Here is a 12,306-nt window from a genome sequence, read left to right on the forward strand (position 1 = left end):
AATACATTTCATTTCAAAAAAAAAATGCCATAATAAAGATTTTATGACAGCCGCCTGATCAAGCAGTAGCACAGTGGATAAAGTGTCAGACTAGGATGCGGAGGACCCAGGTTCGAATCCCTGAGGTCACTGGCTTGAGTGCGGGCTCATCCAGCTTGAGCACGGGCTCACCAGTTTGAGCAAGGGGTTGATGGCTTGAGAGTGCAATCATAGACATGACCCTATGATCCCTGGCTTGAACCCAAAGGTCCTGGCTTAAAGCCCAAGGTCGCTGGCTTGAGCACAGGGTCGCTAGTTTGAGCAAGGAGTCACCTGCTCTGCTGTAGCTTCCCCCCCAGTCAAGGCACATATGAGAACGCAATAGAAGAACAGTTAAGGTGCCATAACAAAAAATTGATGCTTCTCATTTCTCTCCCTTCCTGTCTGTCTGTCCTTATCAGTCCTTCTCTCTAATTCTCTCTGTTTCTGTCAAAAAAAAAAAGAAAAGATTTTATGCCAGCCAAACAGTCCTAGAATACTTCTTACCTTCCCACATAAGGGCAGATTTTCAGGGATTGGTGAAGGGGGTGTGGGAACAGGGAACCTGCCAGGAACCAGTTGTCCACTTCCCTACAGCTATATTAGAAATGGAAATCTGTAATGTACAGCACAGAGAACGTAGGCAATAATATCATAGTAAGTTTGCATAGTGACAGGTGCCACTAGACTTAACATGGTGTTGTATAACCAAGACTAATATAATATTGTATGCCCACTATAATTTTAAAAAAAATTATTTTAAACCAGAAGAATCTGAAGGGCCTTTATTGTAGCCACCTGGACAAGGACAGGTCACATGTGTCTTTTCAAACCTCTTTAAGGCTCTGTTTAAATGCTTTTGTGGTTCACAATTTAAATACCACCAATCTCTGGTTCAAAGTTCCTCTCACCATCTTAAAGAAAGCCCATTTCCATTCCATTTATTTCTTTAAATCTTAAGTGGAGAATGCAAAGTAAAGAAAAAAAACAAAATAAAAATAAATATTGGTTGCACGTGAACATTTTTATAATTTGTTTAATTTTTAAGGCACATAGAGTTTATGTAGATCATTGTAGCATCTAAAAATGTCAAGTTAGTATGAGTTAACAAGCTGTAGTCAATTCACTTCCCAAGTTTACATGTAACATTATAAAGCTAGCCTAAAGAACCTGGCTCCTGAACAGATGTGGAAGGTGGATGACGGTGACACATGGTCAACACTAGGACTTTCTCAGACTAGATGTCTCTCACCAAATCCCACAGCAGTTGCATTAATGCATTTTACCCTCTTCCAGATGAATCGCCAATATGGCCAATGTCTACTTAATGAGCATTTTAGCCAACTCAAGAAAGGCGTTTTCTGGGCAATGTGTGCAAATGTCGTAGGAACACAATGGGGCAAGAGACACTCAAGCCCTGTGAGGTGTCGGTGTGTGTCTGCAGAGCCTCCCACCTGGCCTTCCATGCCTCGAGCTGGAGCCCAGCCCCCAGCCCACAAACACAGCCACTGCCGATAAGAAGCTGGCAGCAGACACGGTGGAAAGGAAGCCACAGATACACCAGAAAGAGTCAATAGTTCCTACTTCCTCCCCCACTTGACCATTTACCAGAACTGCCCAAGAGTTATCTCCGTGAATTTCATCTTTCTGGATTTTCCCTTCCTGACCTCAAAATGACATGACAAAGGGCAGAGAGGCAGCCAGAACCAGGTGAGCCCTGCGCAGCATCATCGCCAAAGTGCAGTGTTGGGTCTCAGAGACTGCGGCCATGAGAAGGAGTCAGGGGGGGCTTGATTAGCCTCTCAACCCAGGGCAGGGAGATTCTCCAACTTGCAGTTGAGGTTGAGAGTCCTCCTGAGGGCAGGGCCTCCGTGGAGGGTAGTGGGGGTGGGCAAGAGAAAACACTCAAGAGAAAGCTGAAATGAAAGACACAGGCAGGCACTCATCTGCCTCCCCTGGAACCAGTGGCTATGGCATCACCGAGGCAACAACAAGGCAGAGTGGGGACGATCCACAGTGTCCACTGCCTCTGGTTCCTGCTGGTCCCCGCTGGTCTCTGCCGGTCTGTGGACTCCATGACTCTGCACCCCTGTGAAAGCTGACCACAAGCATCCTCTCCAGCTCTGCAGTGCCAGATGTTTGTGTGTCCTCTGGGGATGGCCATCAGGCCAAGGAGTCCTCTCACCAGTCCTTTAAAATTAAGTAATGCAATACCACATATATCATAAGAGAGAGAGAGAGAGAGAGAGAGAGAGACCAAAGGTCTGGAAAATGTTCACCAATAAGTTATCAGACATTAGCTACGTGTCATGAAATTTCAAGTGGTGTGTTTTTCCTCCTATCTTAATACTCTTAGATGTCAGAAGAGGCATATATTGCTTTGTAATTACAAAAACAGCAGTTTCATCCTGAAAAAAAAATTACTATTTTAGAGGAGAAAACCAGGCTACACATGATTATGAGAACTATCAAAGACAGAGAATTTTTTTTTAATTGAAGAAGGACTTAAACTCAAACCTAATTTGCTTTGAAACTTCAGCTACAAAACATAGGCCCTAAATATTGCGATTACAATGTCAGTGAATGCCAAAGACATCAAGTAAAGTCAAACGGACGAGCGGACTATCGGACCATCAGGGTGTACAACAATCAACGCTGGTGTCATGGTTCAGATATACAAGTGACAGTGACAGTTTACAAGGCCTCGTGTCATTTGGTGTTGAGTGGCTCAGCCTGCAACACTGGGTTCACACCGCTGAGGCACAAGACAGAAACACTCAGCCTCACTTCATTCTCTTTGCGACGGCTGAGTAGGCCTGTTCAATCTCTTGGTCAGCCGGGCACGTGTTCGTGAACTCGTCCCTGGCATAGGCATTGTTCAAGTATCTCCAGATGCCAGTCATTTCAGAAGGAAATTCAAAATCTCTGTACTTCTTGGCTACAATCTGAAAATGAAGAGGAAACCATCAGAGAAGGGGAAACTCACCATCTTAGGCAATCCAATGAGCTAGCCCACTGTTCTGAGGTGTGTAATATATCCTCTATGTCGAGTCCTAATGTCATGTGATAGACCTCAGGTTACCCTGAGTTGCACTTTGACTTTGTGTGAGACAGACTGGGTATGGGAAAGGTTATAAAGTTACCAGCCTCGAAACAGTGGCTTTGCTGTCCACCCATTTCTCACAGACAGGTTTTGGGACCCGGGGCCGGACTGTGCTAGGTGTCCAGTGAAGTTCCCCTGCTGTTTCCGGCGGGTTTTCTCTCCTGTGTGGTGCTGCCGTGTTCCTCGGAGACTGAAGGTGCAGGCTGCATCTTCTATTTCGGTTGTGCTCAGATCACGGCAAAGTCCCAGCTCTACTCCTGAAATCTCACATGCCCATGCATGTGGGGCCTGCAGACTTCCTTCTGTTGGCCCCTGAGAGGGTCGCTTCACTGTAGTCCGCTGTGTGTAGAGGGCAGGTTCGTGAACAGAACAGACACAAATCCTCCCGTCGTGGAAACAGTAAGGACAGGAACGTAGACAGTAAATCTCACTGGCAACACAACAGTGTGACATGTTTCCTTTAGTCATGGAAGGGGTGCTGTTGGGGAGTTAGTTAGAAAGGAGGTTGTACACTGTTGGGGGGCTGTTATTAGTGTCCTAGGGTTGCCTTAACAAGGTACCACAAACTGGGCGGCTAAAACAACAGAATTGGTTCCCTCATTGTCCTGATGGCAGAAGTTCAAGATCAAGGTGTTGGAGTGGAGGTGCTGTGCTCTTTCTCGGGCCCCTCCTCCCAATGTTGGTCTCTCTTGTGATAGCATAACTCCACTCTTCACATAGTGTTTTCACTGTTTTTGTGTCTCTGGACCTAAGCTTCCCCTTTTTATAATCATATTGGATTGCAGCCCACCCTCCTCTAATATAACCTCAACGTGATATTAACTAGTGACATCTGCAAAGACCCTGCTTCCAAATAAGGGCACACTCTCAGGTCCTAGGTGTTAGGACTTCAACGTGAGACCTTTGGGGGCTGGAAGAGACACAATTCACCCTGTACCAGGAACCCAGGGCTACAAAAACCCATTTTGCTTTATTGCCCCCCGTTGCATTGGGTCTGGGATGTCTGAATGAAGTGACATAGGACTTCAACTAGAAGACCTTTGGGACTCATTTCTCCAGTGTGGGAGGCCAGTAGCCATTGATGCAGTGTGACCACAAAACAGGACCAGATAATCTTGCGAACGCCTCCAACTTGAACATCTTTCACTTGAATGCAACTTACTGATGTGAACGTTAAGAATTGGCTTTCCCTCTGCTTGCATCTGCCCGCTTTATCTTGGCCATCTTCATTTTTTACATTTCTGAGTAAAATTGTGATATGGATGACTCTTGCAGATGTGAACTTGATTCTGCATTATATTTTCTGAGCTTAACACTTTGTTTTTCATCTCTCTGTGTCTATTTGTGTGTTTGTGTGCGTTTTTCCCTTCTGACAATTTAGAAGGTTTCTGGTCTGTTGTAACTTTTCCAGTTGTTTCCAATATAGCCTTAAATAACAGGAATTTTCTATTTCTTGGCTTATCAACTTTAGATGATATCTCTTTACTCCTGCTTATGACAAATGAGAAAATTAGTACAACTACACGTCTTTCTACATCTTCTCCCTCATTCCCCTTCCAAGCTGGTGTGTAACCCCAGCCAAGTTCACTTCCTCTATTCTGATTCTGTTCTGGAACTATACTTCCCACCATCATTCAGCCGTTCTTCCAGTGTTAGCTCTAAATCGGTTTTCTGTTTTTCATCAGCCCTCTCATATCACATATCTTCTCTGTGTTTAGGCTATTATTTTGATTATGATTTTATCACTGTCTCATACTGTAATTTTATTTTTTTTTTAATTGGCTTAGGAGTACTTATTTCATTGAGATCAAAAGTCTAGGTAAAAGAAAAAAATTACTTGGATATAAAATCCTTACACCACACATCCTTCCCCTTAATTTTCTGCACCTATTAAATGACTTCTTTCTGGGTCTAAATGTGGTCATGGAAACCTAGGAGGCCAGTCAGCATTTCTTCCCTGTGCAGGTGGCTTTACTCTTTATTTACATTATTATTGTTGTCATCGTCATCCTCATCCTCATGCCGCTGTTGTTATTACTGTCTGGATGCCAAAAGGGTTCTTTCCTTATCCTCAAAATTCCATAATTCATAAAATACGTCATAGTGTGTTGATTTTGTAGGGCTGTATTTTTCTCATCATGGTACACTACTTAACTGAAGGTTCAGGACACCCTTTCATTCAGATGATTTTTCCCTTTGAGCTTTCCTATCTTTTTTTCTTTTTCTTCCCCTGCTCTCTTGTGCCTGATTGTATGCATCTGGGCTCTCTCTTGTCTCCTGGTTCTTTCCCATGGGATTTGAGGTGATTTTTCTTGGGCCCCTCCTCCCAATGCTTTACTCCATTTCTGCAATATCTTTTTCTACTTCTTACTTCTAATTCAGCTTTTCCTCTTGAAGTTATTTGGTCTTTAAGTTTTCTTCTTGAGCTCTGCCAGCTGGATTTTCATCTTTTTTGTGAAGTCATATATATATATATATGCATCTTGCATTTTATCTTTGGGTTTTTTCTCAAAAGAACCATGCACTCTTTCAGTTCTTTGAGGTTGTAATATCTAGAGTGTTCTTTAGTTTCCAGGAGCAACTCTCCCTCAGACACGTGTTTCTGTCTGCCTTCCCCTCTGGTTTCCTTTCCCTGTGCCCTTTGCCCCTCCCCTTTCTGATGTCACCATGCACAGAGAGGTCCTGCCTGAACTCTTTCTGGTTATTAATCATTCTTTCACAAGGAAGATCTATGGCACCAACCATTTGCTTAAAAATAGTTTGGAGGACCAAGGGAGCGAAAGGAGCAGTTGGTTGACCAACTGGAATATTTACCCTCAAACAGTCTCACCAAACACGGCTCTACACTCTGCCCCAGGGACTCATCAGGGTTAGAGTCAGTGTTGAGTTTGGGTTAGGGCATCCTCCACCCTGAGGCTCACAGATTAGACATGGTTACAAATGAAGCTTGGGTCATTTACAGTCTCTCTTGACCATTTCACAGCTTGTTTCTCTTCTCTTCTCAGCAGCCACAAAGCAGAATGCCACTTCACTTCTCTCCACCTCCCCTCCTAGTTCCCCTCCCCTCGGGGTGAGGGGACAGTGACCGAATGCAAAGATGGTACCACTGTGAGGCTCCGCCTTCACCTCTGCATCCCCAGAGGTCTCTGCTCAGCTCACCGGTGGCCTCTGCAGGGATGTCTCCTGCCTCTCTCGTGGCCCACTCCCTGCCCTGTCCTCAAGCAGAGAAGGTAGGCTAGCATCTCAGGGTGGTATCTCATTGTTAGCACCACCTGAACCCCGCCGAGGAGGCAGACAAGCATGTGTGTCCCTGGGGCTCCTCACCCCGAATGACATGCCCAGTCTTCAGTTGGCCATCTGTCTCATTCTAGTTTTATGAAAGATGGAGCTCACGCTCAGTTCTTATTGTTTTCACTGGGTTTCAGGAGGGGGAATAAATTATAAATTCCTTTACTTTCTCAGCTTTTACCATAAATTCCTTCAGACTGATACTCATTTCCTTTCAAAAATGCTCCATGCTGGGAGACTGACTATTAAGATGTTTGGTATTTTGAGTGCTAAAGTGGCTTTGAAGACTTTGCTGTTGGGTCTTATTATGGGAGCCATGAACTGCTTTATTTTACTCTAATTATTTATACTGAAGTGTAACACACTCCTTTTTTATGGGTCCTGAACAAGTGGCGATTGGTGTTACATGGCTGGGGCGTTCCTTGTGCCCTCCCAACCCCCATATATTCCTGTGATAGGACACGGGTCATAGCAGTGATTAGAATATAAACACTTATTGTTACTCTGGGAAGAGGAACTTGGTGGTCAAAGGGGAGGGGAGGGAGAGAGACTTTTTTATTTATACCTTTTTCCTATGTTTCTTGAATTTCGAGTCATGTGAATATATTAAAAAATAAATATTTTGGCCTTGGCCAATTGGCTCAGGGGTAGAGCATCAACCTGGCATGTGGAAGTCCTGGGTTCAATTCCTGGTCAGGGCACACAGGAGAAGCGCCCATCTGCTTCTCCACCCCTCCCCTTCTCCTTCCTCTCTGTCTCTCTCTTCCCTTCCTGCAGCCAAGGCTCCACTGGAGCAAAGTTGGCCCGGGTGCTGAGGATGGCTCTACAGCCTCTGCCTCAGGTGCTAGAATGGCTCTGGTTGCAACAGAGTGATGCCCCAGATGGGCAGAGCATCACCCCCTGGTGGGTATGCCAGGTGGATCCCAGTCGGATGCATGCGGAGTCTGTCTCTCTGCCTCCCTGCTTCTCACTTCAGAAAAATACAAAAAATAAATAAATGAATAAATAAATATTATTTTTAAGATTAAAAATCATTCATAAGTTGAAAAAAAAAAAGAATGCATACACTAAAGGAACTACCCCCAAAACACAACTATGTAAGTATCTTACTGGAATGTGGCTCCCAAATTTCCAATTTCAACAATTTCCAAGGTAGCAGATTTCAAGGGTTAATATGCTTTCATTAAATTGTCGATGTCAGGGCACTGGCAATGTTATTTATAGTGTTGTTATAATATTATAAAACTATTTATAATGTCCCTTCCAGAACATTCACTTGCAGAACCAGCAATGTCTCTCAGGCTAGAATTTCAAATCAGTACCTGGAGCACAACGGGGAAGAGGGAAGGGAGAAAAGAACAGGGCAAGGAGTGGGAGGAGTGAGAGGAAGAAAAAACGCAGGAAGGGAAGGCAGAGGTTGCCATGGAGTAACCAGTGGGGAGGGGGCCTGGGGAGCCTCAGAGGCAAGGCTGTGTGAACCTGATTGTAAATTGCTAAATGCCAATCACATGTGTCCCAGATAGAACACAGGGTCCTTGGCCTGTATTTCCCTGCGTCTCCTCTCCCATCTCCCCTCCCCTTATGTACCATGGACCCAGCTCTGGACCTGGTGGGGTTTGAATCATAAAGATGCCCCAGAGCAAGACTTGGGCTTCTTCCAGAGGCATTTAAGGTTACTGAGGGCAGAAGAGATAGCACTGGTTAGAATGACAATACAGGGGTCTTCGGGTTACGACACAGTTTTGTTCCAATGACAGTGACGCAGTGACGTAATCTAAATTTTGGTGTAAGCTGAAATACACCCTAGCCTAACACAAATGGAACACTCACACTTTTAACAGTCAAAAATGGCATAGGTAAGTGTACTGCAGCACACCAACTCCCTCACTCACAGATCGCGTTACTGTGTATTCTTCCGTCGCGCACAACCAAACTAGTTCTCTCCTGTAGTCCGTAAGTAGGACACTAACAGCTTAAGTCAAATCACTCACATCTCAATTTTTTTAAGCTTTTATGAAAGTGAGCAACATAAACTCAAAAAGTCATATGTCAAGACTGTCGTAACCCAAGGACCCCCCCCCCCCATAACAATGAACCCCTGTAGGGGACAGAGAGGCTGGATCACCACTGAGAGACAGCCATAGCTAAGGAGTCCAGTGAGGGCATCATCTGCCTCAGATTCTTAGGATCACTCCTAGAAGCTCTGATTTAGTCAATCAGGGGCTGGATCAAGGGATTTACATTTCTGAAAAGCTCCCCAAACAATTCTTATGTTGAAGAACACTGTTCTAGGGAATCTTTCAACCCTAACAATATATGACCCATGACTTTTATTTCATGTCTGGGAATGAAATAAAGGATGCCAGATCAGGCAGAGACCCAGCCAAAGAGTTGTTGCTGTGCACAGCTGTAGGGGCAGAGAGGATATGCCTCCATCTCCCCCCCCCCCCACCCCCAGGGAGAGCTTTGTCTGCCCTGACAATCCTCCACAATTGGCCACACGTTTTAACATTTTAACACACGTTGATTCTGCTCATCATGTCCAAGCCTTGAGCATTAAATGCCAGGGACGATCAATGTATTCCCTCAGGTGGCTTTCCCGTAACTTTTCTTTAGGCTGTGGGGGCAACCTGGAGAGGGAAGCAGTGAGGACACAGGGCTGGGGCCAGGTTCCCGGGCACTCCTCGGCCCGCCCCAAGGACACCTGAGAGTGTCCACATTTCCGAAACCCAGGGTTTGGCCGCCTCACACAGAAGTAGGCTAGACTGTTCACATTTCAGGTTGTTTTGCTGTCTGGCCAAAACAAGTCAAAACAACATAAAATAAAGCCCCGTTCATGTGGCAGGAGGAGCAACGAACCTTAATAATGTGGAGCTTGGGCAAGAGGTTACAGTCAGCGAGTGTGAGCTCGTCCCCATCCAGGAACTTCCTCCCAGAGGCAGCGACTTCCTCTGCACTGTCAGCATCAACTTCATCAGGCAGAGGGCTGGTTAGATAATTATCCAGCTTCTTAAGGGCCTTCAGCAGGTTCTTCTCATAAACTAGAACACAAAGGCCAAAAATCACTCAGGGAGTGAGTCCTACCTTTCTCCAGAGATGAAGGAAGAAGGTTGGCATGGCCATACTCCTCCCTGGAAGATAATTCTGCTGTCTACACAACACTGACACTTCTAGAACTCAGTTATTTCTTCAAAACTTTTTAGGGAAATCCTACCATGAAGCAGGCCCCAGGGGCAGCATCACTTCCGATTCCCACCGTGCTATTGGGAACACCTGGGGATGATTATCTCACCCTAAACAATGTCGTTTTCTGGGCTTCCAACCTCTAGAGCAGGGGTCCCCAAACTTTTTACACAGGGGGCCAGTTCACTGTCCTTCAGACTGTTGGAGGGCCGCCACATATAGTGCTCCTCTCACTGACCACCAATGAAAGAGGTGCCCCTTCTGGAAGTGCGGCAGGGGCCGAATAAATGGCCTCAAGGGGCCGCATGCGGCCCACTGGCCGCAGTTTGGGGACGCCTGCCTAGAGGCTAGAAGAAGCACTTGATGTCTTGAAACCCACATGCAAATGCAAAGTTGGAGGTACTTTCTCCTTACTTCCCTCCCCCCTCCCTGTGAAATGAGGCAGAATTCCCAGGATTTCCTAAGAAACTAAACCAGGCAAATAGTGAGCACTCACTCTCGTTTGCATCCTTTTTGGTGTTTTTTATAAATGCTGAGAATTTGGCAAACACGTCATTTCCTGCAGAGTTAGACTCAGGATATTGGGTCCCCAGCTTAGGGTACCTTGAAAAATTCAAAAGTGGAAAGTCACAGAGAAGCAATATTTGCGTTAGGATAACACAATGTGGGGAGGAAATGTCTTTTCTCTGAGTGGCTATTAACATGAAAACTTCCCCTTGAACATTTTCCTAATCCTTTTATCAACAAGGTTTGGAGCCACACAGTCGAGGGAGAAAGGTTTAGACTGATTGTTCTCATGCTCAGCACAGGGCTCACCTGGCCTCACTGGTCTTAGCTCCCTTCTACTAAAATGAAGGTGATGGACTAGAAAGTTCCATCCCAGGTCCAGTACGCTAGGATGTTGCCTGCCAACATACACCCCTTCCCTTTCAGCTGAGTACCTAAGATGTGGCCAGCCCACATGGCATCAACCAACTTTCCACCCCCACCCACTTCCTGCCATCAAACCTTACTTGCCAAACTGCAGGTTCAGAGCAGAGAAACCTGGGCCACCTTCACTCAAGGTTTCTAATCTCACCCTGGGTTTTCCGTGGCACACCACAGGTACAGTTAGGAAGTGACTCCCAGGACCACAAAAAACCAGACACGCAAAGCCAAGAGCTTTAGAATTGTCTGCGATGCGAGGAAAGTGACAACCAGGTTGTGAGGCTGGTTCTATAGGGCCTACCTTGGAGGAGCTAATCTCTCCTCTAAGAACTCCTCGATCTTATTCACATCGGTCTTGACTTCACCATCAAAAGTCATAAAAGGAGGGTTCGTTCCAGGGGCCAGGTTCTGCAGGTCTGCAGGTTTCCTGGCGGGGGGCGGGGGGCAGGGAGAACAGTAGCTTTTATTTACTTTCATGTCCAAGGCTTAGTCATGTCCTCCCGCTTTAAGAGAAACAACTCTGAGAATTTCAAAGGAGGCTGTGCCTTGCAGAATGTCTTACTAACAGGGACAGTGTGGCCCCTTCCTGGACACCGGAGGTGAAAGAGAACTTCCAAGATTATCACTGGGAGTGGTGCTCAGACAGGCTTGTGACAAGTTCACAGCTGACCAGTAACTGGGAGAGCAGGTTTCTTCTGGCACCCCGGACTCCTACTCCTTCCTGATTACGTCTGGTCCAACCCTTTAATTACTGCTTAGCCCACACTCAGCATCAATGCAGGGTCCTGACCGGGAGTGGACAAGCCCGTGGTAATGCCACGCATCTCTGTGTATGTGCGTGTGCGCGAGCATGTGTGCATGTGTGTAATTAAGTAGTTATTCAATAATGCGGAAACCTAATCTTACCTTTTGAGGTCCACTGTGGTCACATTAAATATAACGCCCTTTAGCCAGAGAATCATAAAGAGACGCTGAGAAAACGGGCAATTCCCAATACTTTCCCCATCATAACCAGCCTACAAGTGGAGAAAGAAAACTTTATCAGAGCCAGTCTCAGAACTGTCAATGCCAGGTCCCGCCATGTATGCACCCAACATCATTATAAATTTTTATTTATAATGTAAATATTTAGACTGTAAATATCCTTCTGAGACCACTTCCCTCAGCCTCTGTGCCAGGTGGGGGTGGGGGAAGTGGGGAGAGAACACACCCCTTGAACTGAGCATCTTCTCTCTCCCTTCCCCCACCCACCATACCACTTCCTGCCGCACCTGGCCTCTGAGTAGCAGTCTGCAGAGGGAAAGAGCAGTAAGACAGAACTCCCTTTCTTACCCAAGGCAATGAAGAAAGACATGCCTGCCTATCCTCTAGTGCTAGGTCTTCTCCAGAAGCAACATACCTCTCTCTGGGACAATCACGCTTAAAAACAGATCACAGACGTGCCCCCCACTGCCACGCCATCCCTCATAGTCTGGGGCTGTGCGTGGCTATGAAATAAGGGAGTTGGGTTGTATGAGTTCTGTCAGAACAGGTGCCCAGGAAGCTGTTTGTGAGATCCTTGGGCACTTGTATCCCTCCTCTGATTCATGGGGTAGCAGAGAGACAGGCAGTGATTGTACTTAGAAAGTAGATTATTACACAGTTGGCATCAAGGGTAGAGGAAGACTATGAAATGATTCCTTTCTGATGACCCGAACAGGTCATATCCATACCCACATCCCCCAAACACGGGCACAGAACATACTGAACACGTGAAACTTGTCTCTCTCTCCTCCATCTTTCTCATA

At 46.0% G+C, this 12,306-nt stretch overlaps 1 protein-coding gene across 1 annotated transcript in view; it reads right to left on the bottom strand.

The window, feature by feature from the left end:
- Nucleotides 1-1,036: 1,036 nt before the first annotated feature.
- The window catches only part of CLIC6 (chloride intracellular channel 6), a 46,170-nt gene continuing 34,900 nt past the window's right edge, over nt 1,037-12,306 (bottom strand). Inside the window, exons 2-6 of the mRNA XM_066259443.1 lie at nt 11,426-11,535; nt 10,821-10,946; nt 10,089-10,195; nt 9,269-9,450; nt 1,037-2,963 (exon numbers count right to left, since the gene is read on the bottom strand). Coding sequence (XP_066115540.1) covers nt 2,802-2,963; nt 9,269-9,450; nt 10,089-10,195; nt 10,821-10,946; nt 11,426-11,535 — 687 coding nt within the window. The 3' untranslated portion in view covers nt 1,037-2,801. The remainder of the gene's footprint in view (nt 2,964-9,268; nt 9,451-10,088; nt 10,196-10,820; nt 10,947-11,425; nt 11,536-12,306) is intronic.

This window comes from Saccopteryx bilineata, chromosome 2 (genome assembly GCF_036850765.1).
Source record: "Saccopteryx bilineata isolate mSacBil1 chromosome 2, mSacBil1_pri_phased_curated, whole genome shotgun sequence".
In the NCBI taxonomy this organism is placed as follows: domain Eukaryota; kingdom Metazoa; phylum Chordata; class Mammalia; order Chiroptera; family Emballonuridae; genus Saccopteryx; species Saccopteryx bilineata.